Genomic DNA, 12,012 nt, shown 5'->3' on the forward strand with positions numbered 1-12,012 from the left:
CTCAGCCTCCCAAAGTGATGGGATTGCGGGCGTGAGCCACCGCACCTAGCCAGTTCTTAATTAAAATTCTTACGTGTTTATTCTGTTATTCTTTTCTTAACTTCTTACATTTAATTAAAATGGATTCTCCGCTTATTAATCCTCAGCTCCTTATCTTTTACAACCTATTTGAAGCTATAAAATTTCTCCTAAGTACAGAGTTGGTTATATTTCATGTCTTAATATAGATCATTTTCATAATTATGCATGTCTAATTGTTTTTTAATATCCTTACTCATTTATTCTCTGATCCATGAGCTATTGAATGGTGCATTTTTCAAATGTCCAAATGTATGGAGTGATTTTAATTATCTTTTTAATACTAATTTCTAGTGTAGGTGTGTTGTGGTAAGAGAACACATTCTGTGAGGAACTATTTTTTGAAATGTGTCAAGACTTACTTCATGGTCTAGGATATAATCAATATTCACAAATGTTTTATTTGCAGTTGAAAAGAATGTGGATTATCTAGTTGTTTGGTCCAGGGTTATAATACGTGGCCAAAGGTGTTGCTCAAATATCTTTATCCTGACTGATTTTCTGTGCTTGACCATCAGCTACCAAAAAAGGTCTAGGAAACAGTCCTCGCTGCCCTACTGTGGATGCGTCCACCTCCCCTTAGGTTCTCAGCCCATTCTTGGACCATGGAATGGAAAGCTCTTGGCCTACAGGGATCAGCAGCTACATCTGGGGGTTTCCGGCCTCCGTTCCTTGAGAGGCTTCCCTACCTGTTACACATAGAAAATGAAAACATACCACCAAAAACAAAATAAACAAAAACCAGAAAGCAACTTTTCAGAAAGATTCCAGGGGCCCTAATGTTGCTGCTACCTGACAGTCAGCGCAGATTAGCCGGCCTCATGAGAGATGATGAGGAATGGAGATTTTCTAAGTAAAGGGCTCAGAATTCAGATCAGAGTCAGAATAACAAATGAGCTTTTCAAAAGGCAGCTGCCCAAACCAAACAAGGAATTTTTCACTTGTTTACAAAGTGTGGAAAGAAATATGGGCCTCCCATTGGTCTTTCCACAAGACAGTCGCACACATCATCATCTCCTGATTATCACCATCATTAGTATAATTTGTAAAAATTGAATAAGACTGGAAATAAAATTGATCCTGGAGAAATAATAACCAGAATTCACTTTAAATGCAAAGGAGCAACAAAATTTATTGACTGAAATTAAACACAACAGTTAAAATGGCAGTGTGGTAGTTTCATTTTCAGATGTTTGAATGGAACAAGAAAAGTGCTATTAGTCCAAGCTTCTTACATTCATTAAAAGAGTGACTATCAAAAACAGCAACATGCACAATGGTACATATGCACAAAATGGAATTATATCAACAAATATACAAAATACCCAAAATAAAATATTTACAGGTTTAAAAATATAAACATTGATTCCTCTATCCCATTAAACCATTGGAGTGGAGAAAGGAGAAAAGACCCTATTGCTATTTAGAATCCCTTTTTAAAACAAGTTTTTAAAACATAGAATTAGTTCTAGGGGACAATTTTTGATGTTTTTCAGGGGTTTAACATTCTATTATAAAAATAATATCTATAAACCTACTAACAATTTTCCTCCTGTGCACAAAAATAATACCGCCAAAAGCTTGTCCTCAAAGACATGCCTGACTTTCAGGAAAACTAATTATAGAAATGGAGTTTCTCGTTCGGGTTTTCTTTGTTACTATTTTCAAATAACCTGCAATTCCCTATATTACACTAAGATACTTTATATAAATAACATGGGCAAAACCTGAAGTTCACAATGAGCCTGCTAGGTAGCTGGTGTCAAGTACAAATGATAGGAATCTACTTTGCCTACAACATCAAAAGCATTTTCCCTGATATTCCTGATAGACCTACGACTATCAGATCCTCCATATTCAGTAAGATTTATCCTGGAAGCAGTGAAAATGTTAAATATTACTTTGCTAGAGTTTCTCCTCCTTTATTTAGAAATAAATGTGTAGTAGGGACCAATGGTTATAATGTAGATATTTGAGAAGGTTCATTGATTCCTTCAGGCCACCTGGAGCCATTTCAAGGCAAGTGAACAAGCATTTTCCGCATGTCTACTCCATGCCCCTATGCTATTGAACCAGATATTTTTAGTATTTCTGCTTTATTTTGTTAAATGATTCAGGTCTGAGAGTATCTGAGAAAGTATAATATGTCTCAAGTAACCAGAAACCTAAGCCATATCTTATTTAAAACATATCTTCTCACATAGAGCAGAAAGTTATTCTACTCGATTATTGAAGAATTTCCAAAATTACCCCATTTTACCAATACCTACCTTACATGGTTCTTGTGAACAGTAAAGATAACAATGTAAAAAAAAAGCACACAGCATCCTCTCTGGCACCACAGTAAACATAGAGGATATGTTAATAGAATTCAATATAAAATACTCATCTTCATGGTGACTGACTTATTGAAGGTGTTCAATAGCTATTAGTTGAATGAGTTAATGAATCAGAAAATGTAGGACAGGATTCTATGGCTGTGGACACAACATAGGATGGACGGCTTTTAAAGGAGCCAGGTGCTTATTTCTGAAGTTCAGAATTGCATCAAGACAAGGGACAACTCAAACAGCTGTCATTTAAACAAACACAAATAACAAGTTGGCAAAGATGTGGAGAAATTGGAATCCTTATGCACCATTGCTAAGTATGTAAACAGATGAAACCACTGTGGAAAGCAGCACAGAAGTTCTTCCAGAAATTAAAAATAATTCTATTTTTAATTAGAATTACCATATGAATGACCCAGTAATTCCACTTCTGGGTATTTATTTAAAAAAACTGAAATCAGGATCTTAAAGATATATTTTCACTCCCTTGCTCATTGTAGCATTACTCACAATAGCCAAGATGTGAAAATAATGTAAATGTCTGTCAGTGGATGAATGGGTTTTTTAAAATGCAGCATATACATATAAGGAAATATTATTCAGCCTGAAAAAAGAAGGAAATCCTGCCATATGCAACAACATGGGTAAACTTGGGGGATGTTATACTCAATGAAATAAGCCAGTCACAGAAGGACAAATACTGCGCGTTCTCACTTCTATAAGGGATCTAAAATAGCCAAACTCATAGAAGCAGAGAGCAGAACGATGGTTGCCAGGGGCTGATGGGGGAGGAAATGAGGGGCTGCTGTTCAATGGGCATAGAGTTTCAGTTACGCAGGATGCATAGGTTAGAGAGATTTGCTGTACAACACTGTGGCTATAGTTAACAATACTCTATTGTATACTTAAAAATTAAAAAAGGTAGGCTGGGCGCAGTGGCTCATGCCTATAATCCCCACACTTTGGAGGTGGAGGTGGGCAGATCACTTGAGGTCAGGAGTTTGAGACCAGCCTGGCCAACATGGTGAAACCCTGTCTCTACCAAAAATACAAAAACTAACAGGTGTGGTGGTGCACGCCTGTAGTCTCAGCTACTTGGGAGGCTGAGGCAGAAGAATCCCTTGAACCTGGGAGGTGGAGGTTACAATGAGCTGAAATCATGCCACTGCACTCCAGCCTGGGCGACAGAATGAGACTCCATCTCAAAAAAAAAAAAAAAAAAAGAGGGTAGATCTCATATTCAATATTCTTACTTCAATTAAAACACACACACATATGCATAGGCCACCCAGAACCCACCAGGACTGGGCTTAAGGTAGGAATAAAAACAAATGAAACAAACTTGCTTGGAATGCATGATACCCTATCAGGGAAGAAATATCGCCATGACAACAGAAGAGATTTCTGTCTGTACTTCCCACGTTAATCCTAAGAGAAGAGGATCCGTCCAACGGAAGGCCAATGTTTGCCTACTCAGCGTAGCATAGTGGCAGGGTTCCCTGCACATGATTGTGAGCACCGTCATCTCAGACACAAAACTAATTTGCAGCTGCATGGACATGGGTTAGCTCTTTCTATTAGAAGTGAGCTGACAATGACACTAAGCAGTACTTAGCTCTTCTATTACTGCAAATCACTAAAGAGTTTATATCCCTGTCCTAGAGACTAGGGGAAAAAAGAGAGAGAGAGAGAGATGGAAAGGGATAGAAACAAAAAGGATGAATTAAAGCTGTCATACTGGAGAGATAATATTACCTACCCCATATGGCTGTTAAGAGGACTAAGTAATTATTTCTAAATCTCCTAGCAGTGCCTGACATATCGTAAGTATTCAACTAATGTTAACCATTGTTATATTTACTATTTTTTTAGAGGCATTCGTGTGGCTTAATTCATAGTGCCCTTCCTCGGCCTCACACCACTCTGCTTCACCCCACAAACTGTAAGCAACAAATGCAAATACCAAAAAAATGTAAAATAAAATTGTTTTGTGTTTTTAATGTATATTAAGAAAATCCAGTTACAGCACAGCTTAGGTGTGAGCTCCAAACTGAGGGGTTTTATTAAGTATTCGATACAGTAGATGCCCCATAAATGTGTGTGGTATTGAATTAAAGTAAATATCAATGATGAAAGGTGCCCAATTTCAGTTCTGGAGGCTTTGTGACTATTTTCATCTTTCCTTTGGCAGTTTGAGAAGGAACTCCTTTCCGTAATCATGAAACTATCATTCTGAATCACCTCTTAAAAACATCATCTGCAGTGACATAAAAACATTCCTTAGAAGTGGCTATTGTTGCAACAATCTGTCTCCTTTAATCCCCTATCACAGTGCAAGGATTTTGAGAAGCAATGCATGACAGCCACCAGGAAATCTGCAGAGCAAGATGAGGTCTCACAATCGATGGCCGCCTGTGAGGAGCCACCCTTACACACTGCACTGACAGTGTTACAGCTCGCTTCTGCCTGTGAACTACACCCTTGCCTTCTGCTTCCCCACACAGGCTCTATACAACACCCGTCTACCATGCCACCCCCTTGGTCCCAAACTGTTTCATAAATATTTTCGTGTGTTATGAATTGAAACTTTCTAAGGCTGAGTTTACACAAATAAGAACTGTTCCTTCCCTTGCTCTGCCTGGAGGCGGGGAAAGGGAAACTGGGTTAGGTGAGGTATTTGGGTTTTTTCTCTTATGTCACTCAGCTTCTTTAAACTAGCTTTCCTCAGTGATGAGACGAGGCAATTGTGATGCTTTTTCCTTATGCTTAACAGCAAAAAACTTCTTGAATTAATATCTTAACAATGAGAAGGGGAGCAAAGCATATGTGAATGGACTGGAACAGGTCTCAGTAGAAACCAAGCATCAGGGGAGCCAAATGCATGTATTTGTAATTCAGGAGAGAAATCTAGATGACTAACAGCAGGGAATGCATTCTGCCATGCGGACAGAGCAAACATGCTAGCGTCATGTGAAGTGTCCCGTCACTGCTGTGTGAGGGCACTTAGGAGACACGAGCTGCCTGAGTGGATCTCTTCACACCAAGCTAACAGTCAGGAGTCGCCTTTAAAATTAATCTGACAAAGGTGTAAATAATGAAAACTCTTAGAAAATTCAAAGAAATCTCAACACCTGACATAGTCTTTTTACCTGGATAATTGTGTAAGCAAAGGGCTATCTGCATACGGTTTAATTGCAAATACTTGAAGACTACCTCTGAGATGAAGAAATAAATCCTTTAAACACAGTGAGTTATTACCTTCATAGATATTAAACCCTTTGTATTTAAATAAGCAGATAATGTGTGGAAAATGTATCTAAAGGAAGTCCTTCGTATTCTATATTCTATTGTTGTTATTAGATAAAATAATAAAAATCTATTTCCTCTTGTGATTATTTCAAATACTGTAGTAAAATTTCTCCCAGTTGGTGCTAATGGCAGGCTAAAAGCATCAACCACCATCTGTACTAAAGCAGAGTGTTTCAAATAACAGTGTATGTGTAATATAGACATTAAAGTCAGGCTATCTTTGTGCAGAGCTATTAAACCAACTGATACATTTTCGTCCAACAGTTGATTGGACTTTTTCCTGTCTAATTTGGGCAGCTTTTCAACCAAAGGAAGTCAATCAACCAACTACCTTAGAATATACATACATGGGAAAGATACAATTAGCCTCTATCTAATCCTTCCCTTAAAAAGTCAGCAAATATGGGCCTGAATCATCTTCACAAGGTCATTAGATATAATGCATTAATAAAAATTGGAATGTAAATCTAGGAAAATTCTTGAAAAAACAATCTCCATGAACACAAATGAGAGAAAGTAGCCCTTGGCACAAGAAAGCAACTATGATCCCTTTTCCATGGTTGGAAAAAGTTGAGAATCCACTCTTCCTGCCACTCCAGGGATTTCCCATCAAGTGATTGAGGCTGTTTAATTCATTGCCCAAATCCTTTATTTGATTGGTGTGGGTGCAATTCTTAAAAATATAAGGTAAAAAACAAGTGGAAAATATAAATTTAAAAAGAAAATATTTTATACCTCTTACAACTGGTTAATTGACAGGCCAGTGGAAATTAAGATAAACTTTGCTCACGTGTTCCTTTTCTTATAAAGAGGAGACACAGCATAATGATGTAAATGGAGGAATAAGTCTGAAAATTAGGAAAGCAAAAACTTCTCTTCTACTGCTTAAGAAATAGATTGCCTTTACTATTACAATGTTCTCATAAGTTTTTCAGGTATTCTTAACTTTCCTGTACAACTGAACAAATGAACGAACATAACCTTGCCATGGATTCATGCAAAGGAGAATATAACCCTTGCAGGAAAATGTACCACAAGGAAATCAAGATCCTTTGTTTTACAGCTAGGAATAAAATTTATATTTTCTCCATTCACTAGGGGAAGATGAATGTATTTTGAGTCTAAATAGTACTATCGGCATGAAATCAAATTTAAATCCCTTGTTTAATACAGAAATAATTTCAAAAATAATTTTCAAATCTAGAGTAGATGTCTTTTGTCGGTTAGTCTGTACACAGTTGTGTGCATGAGCACGTGAGTGTGAGATGCTCCCATGAATTCCTGCTAGTGTGTTCAGAATGCTTAAGGCTATGACTGCATATAGGGCCTCAGCTACACACATGAAGAAATTAAATATTAAAAGATTACTTTGAAAAAGCATTATGGATCTGAGACAATGCAATAAAAGCCAGTCATATGACTAATGAAGAAATTCAGCAAACCTCTCCTAATTGAATCACTGCAAATTTAAAATGGGGAATGGCCTACTTTCTGCTACTGGCTCAAATTTGCTTTCCTTTGATGCCCATTTATTTTGTTACTTTCTTCATATTATTAAAATAGGTTTTCATATATTTAACTTGCCTTAGTCTTTCATTTACGAAACAGAAAACAAACTTAAAAAGCATGTAATAACAGTTCATTACTAACGCAATCTCTCTGGAAATGAGACTCATACAGAAGTGTTCATGTCATTTACATATGTGTAGTTTCACTTGAATATGCGTAATCTTCCTGCTATGATGAATCACCTCCTAGTAGAAGCTCTGGTCTTTCGATTAAATACACTGAAGTGTATTTAAAAAAGGATATTAATTTCATCATTAGACACTAATAGCATTCTAGGAACTGCTTCAGTTTATCATTGAAACTAGGCATATAATAACCCTTTCTGAAACAAATGTTTCATCTGAAATATTAGAAAACATACAAAGAGGCAAACGACTTTTCAAAAAAAATCTTGGCATGAAGGGTATACAATACATAAGCTTGCCAATATCATATTCTGCACACACTTGTCTTCATCATAAGTCCATAAAGCAAAAGGCAAATGATGTGAAAAACTGTATCTTTCTATTGTTTTTCTTTATGTGTTCCTCATTTTGCACTCACCATATTGAGGAATAGTTGGATCCAAAATTTTATAATCAAGGTTAAAAAAAATATCTGAAAAGAGGCTTTGGGGTGAGAAACAGACTCTTACCCAAACAAGGCAGAGCCATTCCTCTGGGACACCAGCACAATAGATTTGTTGTTGTTGCTGTTTTGAGAACCAGAGAACCCACATAAAAGAAAACCAGAATCTCTTCCCATTACAGTACATAACAGAACGTCAATGGTTTGGGGACCGTCATCACGTCTAGCTGTAAGACTGGATTTTATATTCTAGATTATTGACGATTACAAAATGTTAACAGCTGGATAAACTGTAAACTATGCATTATCTTCACATGAGAAGGTTTCAGCTTATAAATGCTTAAATACTGTATCTATTGGCATTTAGTAAAATCTTTCCCTGATCCTGATTTCTGCACTGGGTGGGGGAAGAAACAAACAAAAGCAAAAGCCTGCTCTCCTGAGCCTTTTATATCTCCCCAAACAAATTATTGAAATCAACCAAACCAAAACCCGCCTTTATTTTCCTAGTGTTAGATACTTATCAATTTGCATATCTAGCAACTGAAGTAGGGAAGTTTTCTGCCAATCAGTGGTCCCCTCTGCTCATCAGGTAAATACCTGGCTCTTTCAGCTTTGGAGGTGTTTTCCACACAGTGATACAGCAAAGGCTCTTTCTTTTTTTTTCTTTTCTTTTCTTTTTTCCTGGAAAGGAAAGAAGAAAGAAGGGAAGGAAGGAAATCTGTCTTGGAAGAGGAGATCTCCTCTGGTTCTTCAGTGGTTCCTTCAGGCCTCTGGACACTGGCTCATCCCAATATCCAGGCATGACTCTTATTTAGGTTTGGCTAAGTCCTGTTTTCTGCAAAGGCAAGTAAAGGTGACTTCCAAGTGTTCACTATAGTAAAGAAAAAAGAAGAAAAACTTAAAGGTAAAAAAGAAAAAAGTGCTTGAAAATAATTCTCAGGGACTTATCCTGAGAGGAGAATCCCAAGTGTAGCATCCCTCTTTCCGGTGTTATCCTGTCCCTGCTCAGGGCACAAAGACCTCCTCGGTCCATGCTCTGGAGCAGGCGGGGACGGGTGGTGTCCTGAAAGACTTTCTTTAGGAAAAGCAAAACTAACTTCAGTGGTTTCCAGGGAAAAGTTGTATTCCTTGACATGTGGCCCATCCACTTTGGCCTGGAAGACCTCACAACTTTTTGGCACTGTCGTGGCAGGCCGTTGCCCTGATGGTGGTCCCAGCCAAGCCCCGGTTGCTGACTCTGCGGACCAGCACTTTGGAAACCGGGATTTTTGTTCTGGGCATCTCACTCCTGGAGGGTTGCTGGTGCACCACGGGATGGCTAGATGGAAGGTTGGTCAGGTGCTTGATGCTAATAGGGATCTTAGAGTCCTTCAACAAGCTGCCTGGTGTTCGCAGTGGACAAGTGATGGTGCCTGGAGACACGGGCTTTAACCGGGACAGGCAGGACGTCTCCTCGTTGTCCTTCCCTCCAGGAAGGGTTGCTGGACTTCCGTCCGGGTCAGCATAGAGATCGTAGAGCGCGTCCCCGCTGTAGCTATCCCGGGGGAGGCCCGCCTTCTTCCCGCTGCTCGAGCTGTCTTCCTCTGGGCCCGGCGTGGTGGAGTCCCAATAGCCCTCGTCGCTGTTGGGGACGCCTTCCTGCTGCTCCTTCTCCGGGTGCTTGGGCTCCTCCTTCGGATGGGGCTCGATGGGAATCCGGTTGAGCCTCCTGCGCTTGACCGAGGACGCGTCCTTGGCCGCTTCCACACACCTGGTGTCTTTGGGGGTTTCGGGCGCCACCTTGGTTTCCAGCGCAGCTGCCGCCTTAGCCGCGCCCTCCTGGGGCCCGGGGCCCTGCTCCTCGGTCTGGGACAGCATGTCCCAGAACTCCTGCAGATAGGTGTCGTCCACCTCGTCCGGGCTGGCCATCTCTTCCCCGCCTCCCTGGTAGGCCACCACGCCGGGGTTCTTTTTAGAGAGAGCCGGCTTGCCCGGCCCGGGGGCATGCTTGTCACAGCTGGGACCTGCCTCTTCCTCTTGGTCTGCAATAATATCTCCACAGCCTGTAAGAGAGTCAAAGCTTTTCAGTGAAGTCACGTCAGAAAACATCAAACAAATACGATCTGCCGACGGGTCTGAGGGTGGATCCACAGAGGCGGGGTCCGGGGCGGCGGGGGCCCGGCCGCTGCCGCCTTCGGAGTCGACAAGGGGGACCGTCTTTACCGGAACGGCCCCCGTCCTGGAAGCGTCCTCGGCCGTGCGGACCTCCCCGGGCCCCGGCTCGGGGGGTCCCCGGGGCTTCTCGGCGCGCCCATGCCCCGCGGCGTCCTCTCCCCGGGCGCCGGTGTCGCCGGGGCGCGCGGGGCCCGCGGCCTCTGGGCAGCTCCGCGCCGGGGCGCGGTCGGCGGGGGCGGGCACCTCCTCTCCCCCTGCGGGCTCACCTGCTGGGTCTCGCGGGGCGTCCTGGCTGGGCTCCTCCGGCTCGCGCGCGGCTCGGGGCGTCTCCTCCTTGACGCACTCCAGGCTGGCGGTGAGCGAGCCGGGCAGGATCAGGCCGCCCCCGGTCGCGCGCCCCTCCGCGGCCTCCGCCTTGGCCCGCTTGTCTTTCCGGTGCCAGCGCATGCCGCTGAACAGCCCCCGCAGCCCCCGCTTTTGTTTGCCGCCGGCCTTGCTCGCGTCCGCCGGCTCTCCCTTGCCGTTTTCCGAGCGCCCGTTCTTCTTCAGCAGCGAGAAGAAGCTGTGCGACTTGGCCACCGAGCTGCTGGCGAGGGAGCCCCCGCCGGGCCCCGCGGCTCTGGGGGGCCCCGGATTCGGCCGCCCCCCGCCGCCCCCGCCACGGTCGCCCCCGCCGCGCGGCTCCTCCTTCCTGCCGCTCTCCAGCACCAGCACCTCGGCCAGGCCGTCGTGGGTCCTGCTCCTCACCAGCCCTGTCGGACCCGAGCTTTTCCCGTCCCCTTTGTTTTTGACCCCAAAAATGCTGGGCATGGTGCCACCCGATTTCCTTTTCTTGAATAATTTGAAGGCAGCTTTATTAATCTTCCCCGACGGCGGCTCGGCGGCCGGCGTGTCGGCGGCGCAGTCACAATGCAAGTCCATGTCTGCCGCGAGGGTCCCGGCCCCGGCCTCCGCCTTCCTCCTGCAGACCCCCGCGGACGCGCCAGCTCCGCCGCGCTCGCTGACAGCCCCGCCGCCGCCGCGGCTCCGGCTCGTCTCCATGGAAACCGCGCGGGATAAGCCGCTTTCGTCAGCAGTGGGCTCGCGCCAGGCCACTGTCACCCGTATTCTAAATCAACCTGAGCCGCGCTCGCCGCCGCCGCTGCAAAAGAAACACACGTAAAAGACCATCTTCCCTCCCGCAAGGGCTTATGTAACTCCCTACCCCACTTCCATCCGACTTGGCGCGGCGCTGCATGGCGTTTTTGTGGCAAGAGCAGGCAACACAGCCGCGAGCGGATTGCAGAAATTCGAGTCGTAATGATGGAATTCAAATTCCCTCAACTCTCACCCACCTTCCGAATCCTTCTCCAGACTCGCTCTTCGCGGGAGGGCAACCACGGATCACGAAATGCCTCTAAAAACGACAACGCAATTCAACCCAGCACAAAATGCTTGTTTTTCTTATCCTCTCTCCTGGACTCCATGCATCTTCATGCCTTTCCCAAGCCCTTCATGTCTGTCCTTAGCATTAGTGCACTAAGCGCAGCAGGCAGGAAGCACGTCTGCCTCCATCCATGTCTTGTCCAGAGCTAAGCACACGCTAGGTCCATGCTGTGTGGCTGTCGTTATGGTTATGGTTCTTGTGACAAAAGTACACGGCACCACTCAGTCAGTCGATCAGCAACCCGGCAATGCAGGCACAACAGCTCCCCGGGGTGGAGTTTGCCTGCACCTTTGGGACAACCATGAGTTTTATCCCAGACTCCAGCCACCATGGGATGAAGTCACAGACGCCAGGGCCCAGCCCACATTTGATAACAATAGACAAGCTGACCGAGAACACAGGCTGGGAATCTCAGACCCACTCCACAGGTGGGCCTTCGAGTCTGGGTTCTGCCCTCTCCTTTCCCACTCAGCAGGACACTGGCATCATTCCTGTCACTGCTGTACCACTCCCCTCCCCCATACCACCAGGACTGACTTGTGGCCCCCTTCCCCAATAGACAGAGCAGAAAAAGCT

The 12,012-nt window shown here is 43.9% G+C and overlaps 1 protein-coding gene across 2 annotated transcripts; it reads right to left on the reverse strand.

Moving 5' to 3' along the window:
- Positions 1-1,179: 1,179 nt before the first annotated feature.
- AMER2 (APC membrane recruitment protein 2) lies at positions 1,180-11,713 on the reverse strand. 2 transcript variants are annotated; one of them, XM_030922422.1, is made up of 3 exons: positions 11,345-11,599; positions 10,277-11,151; positions 1,180-9,898 (listed from the first exon to the last, which is right to left on the reverse strand). In XM_030922422.1, exons 2-3 carry the CDS (start codon positions 11,049-11,051, stop codon positions 9,021-9,023), a joined length of 1,653 nt encoding a protein of 550 aa, XP_030778282.1. In that variant the 5' UTR covers positions 11,052-11,151; positions 11,345-11,599; the 3' UTR covers positions 1,180-9,020. The 2 variants fall into 2 exon arrangements, with proteins under 2 accessions (XP_030778282.1, XP_030778281.1); XM_030922421.1 differs by having other exon boundaries at positions 1,180-11,713.
- Between the last annotated feature and the right edge of the window lie 299 nt (positions 11,714-12,012).

This window comes from Rhinopithecus roxellana, chromosome 18 (genome assembly GCF_007565055.1).
Source record: "Rhinopithecus roxellana isolate Shanxi Qingling chromosome 18, ASM756505v1, whole genome shotgun sequence".
Taxonomy (NCBI): Eukaryota; Metazoa; Chordata; class Mammalia; order Primates; family Cercopithecidae; genus Rhinopithecus; species Rhinopithecus roxellana.

Coding starts and splice junctions, on each gene's coding strand:
- AMER2 (XM_030922421.1), bottom strand. CDS start 11,051: ATGGAGACGAGCCGGAGCCGCGGCGGCGGCGGGGCTGTCAGCGAGCGC.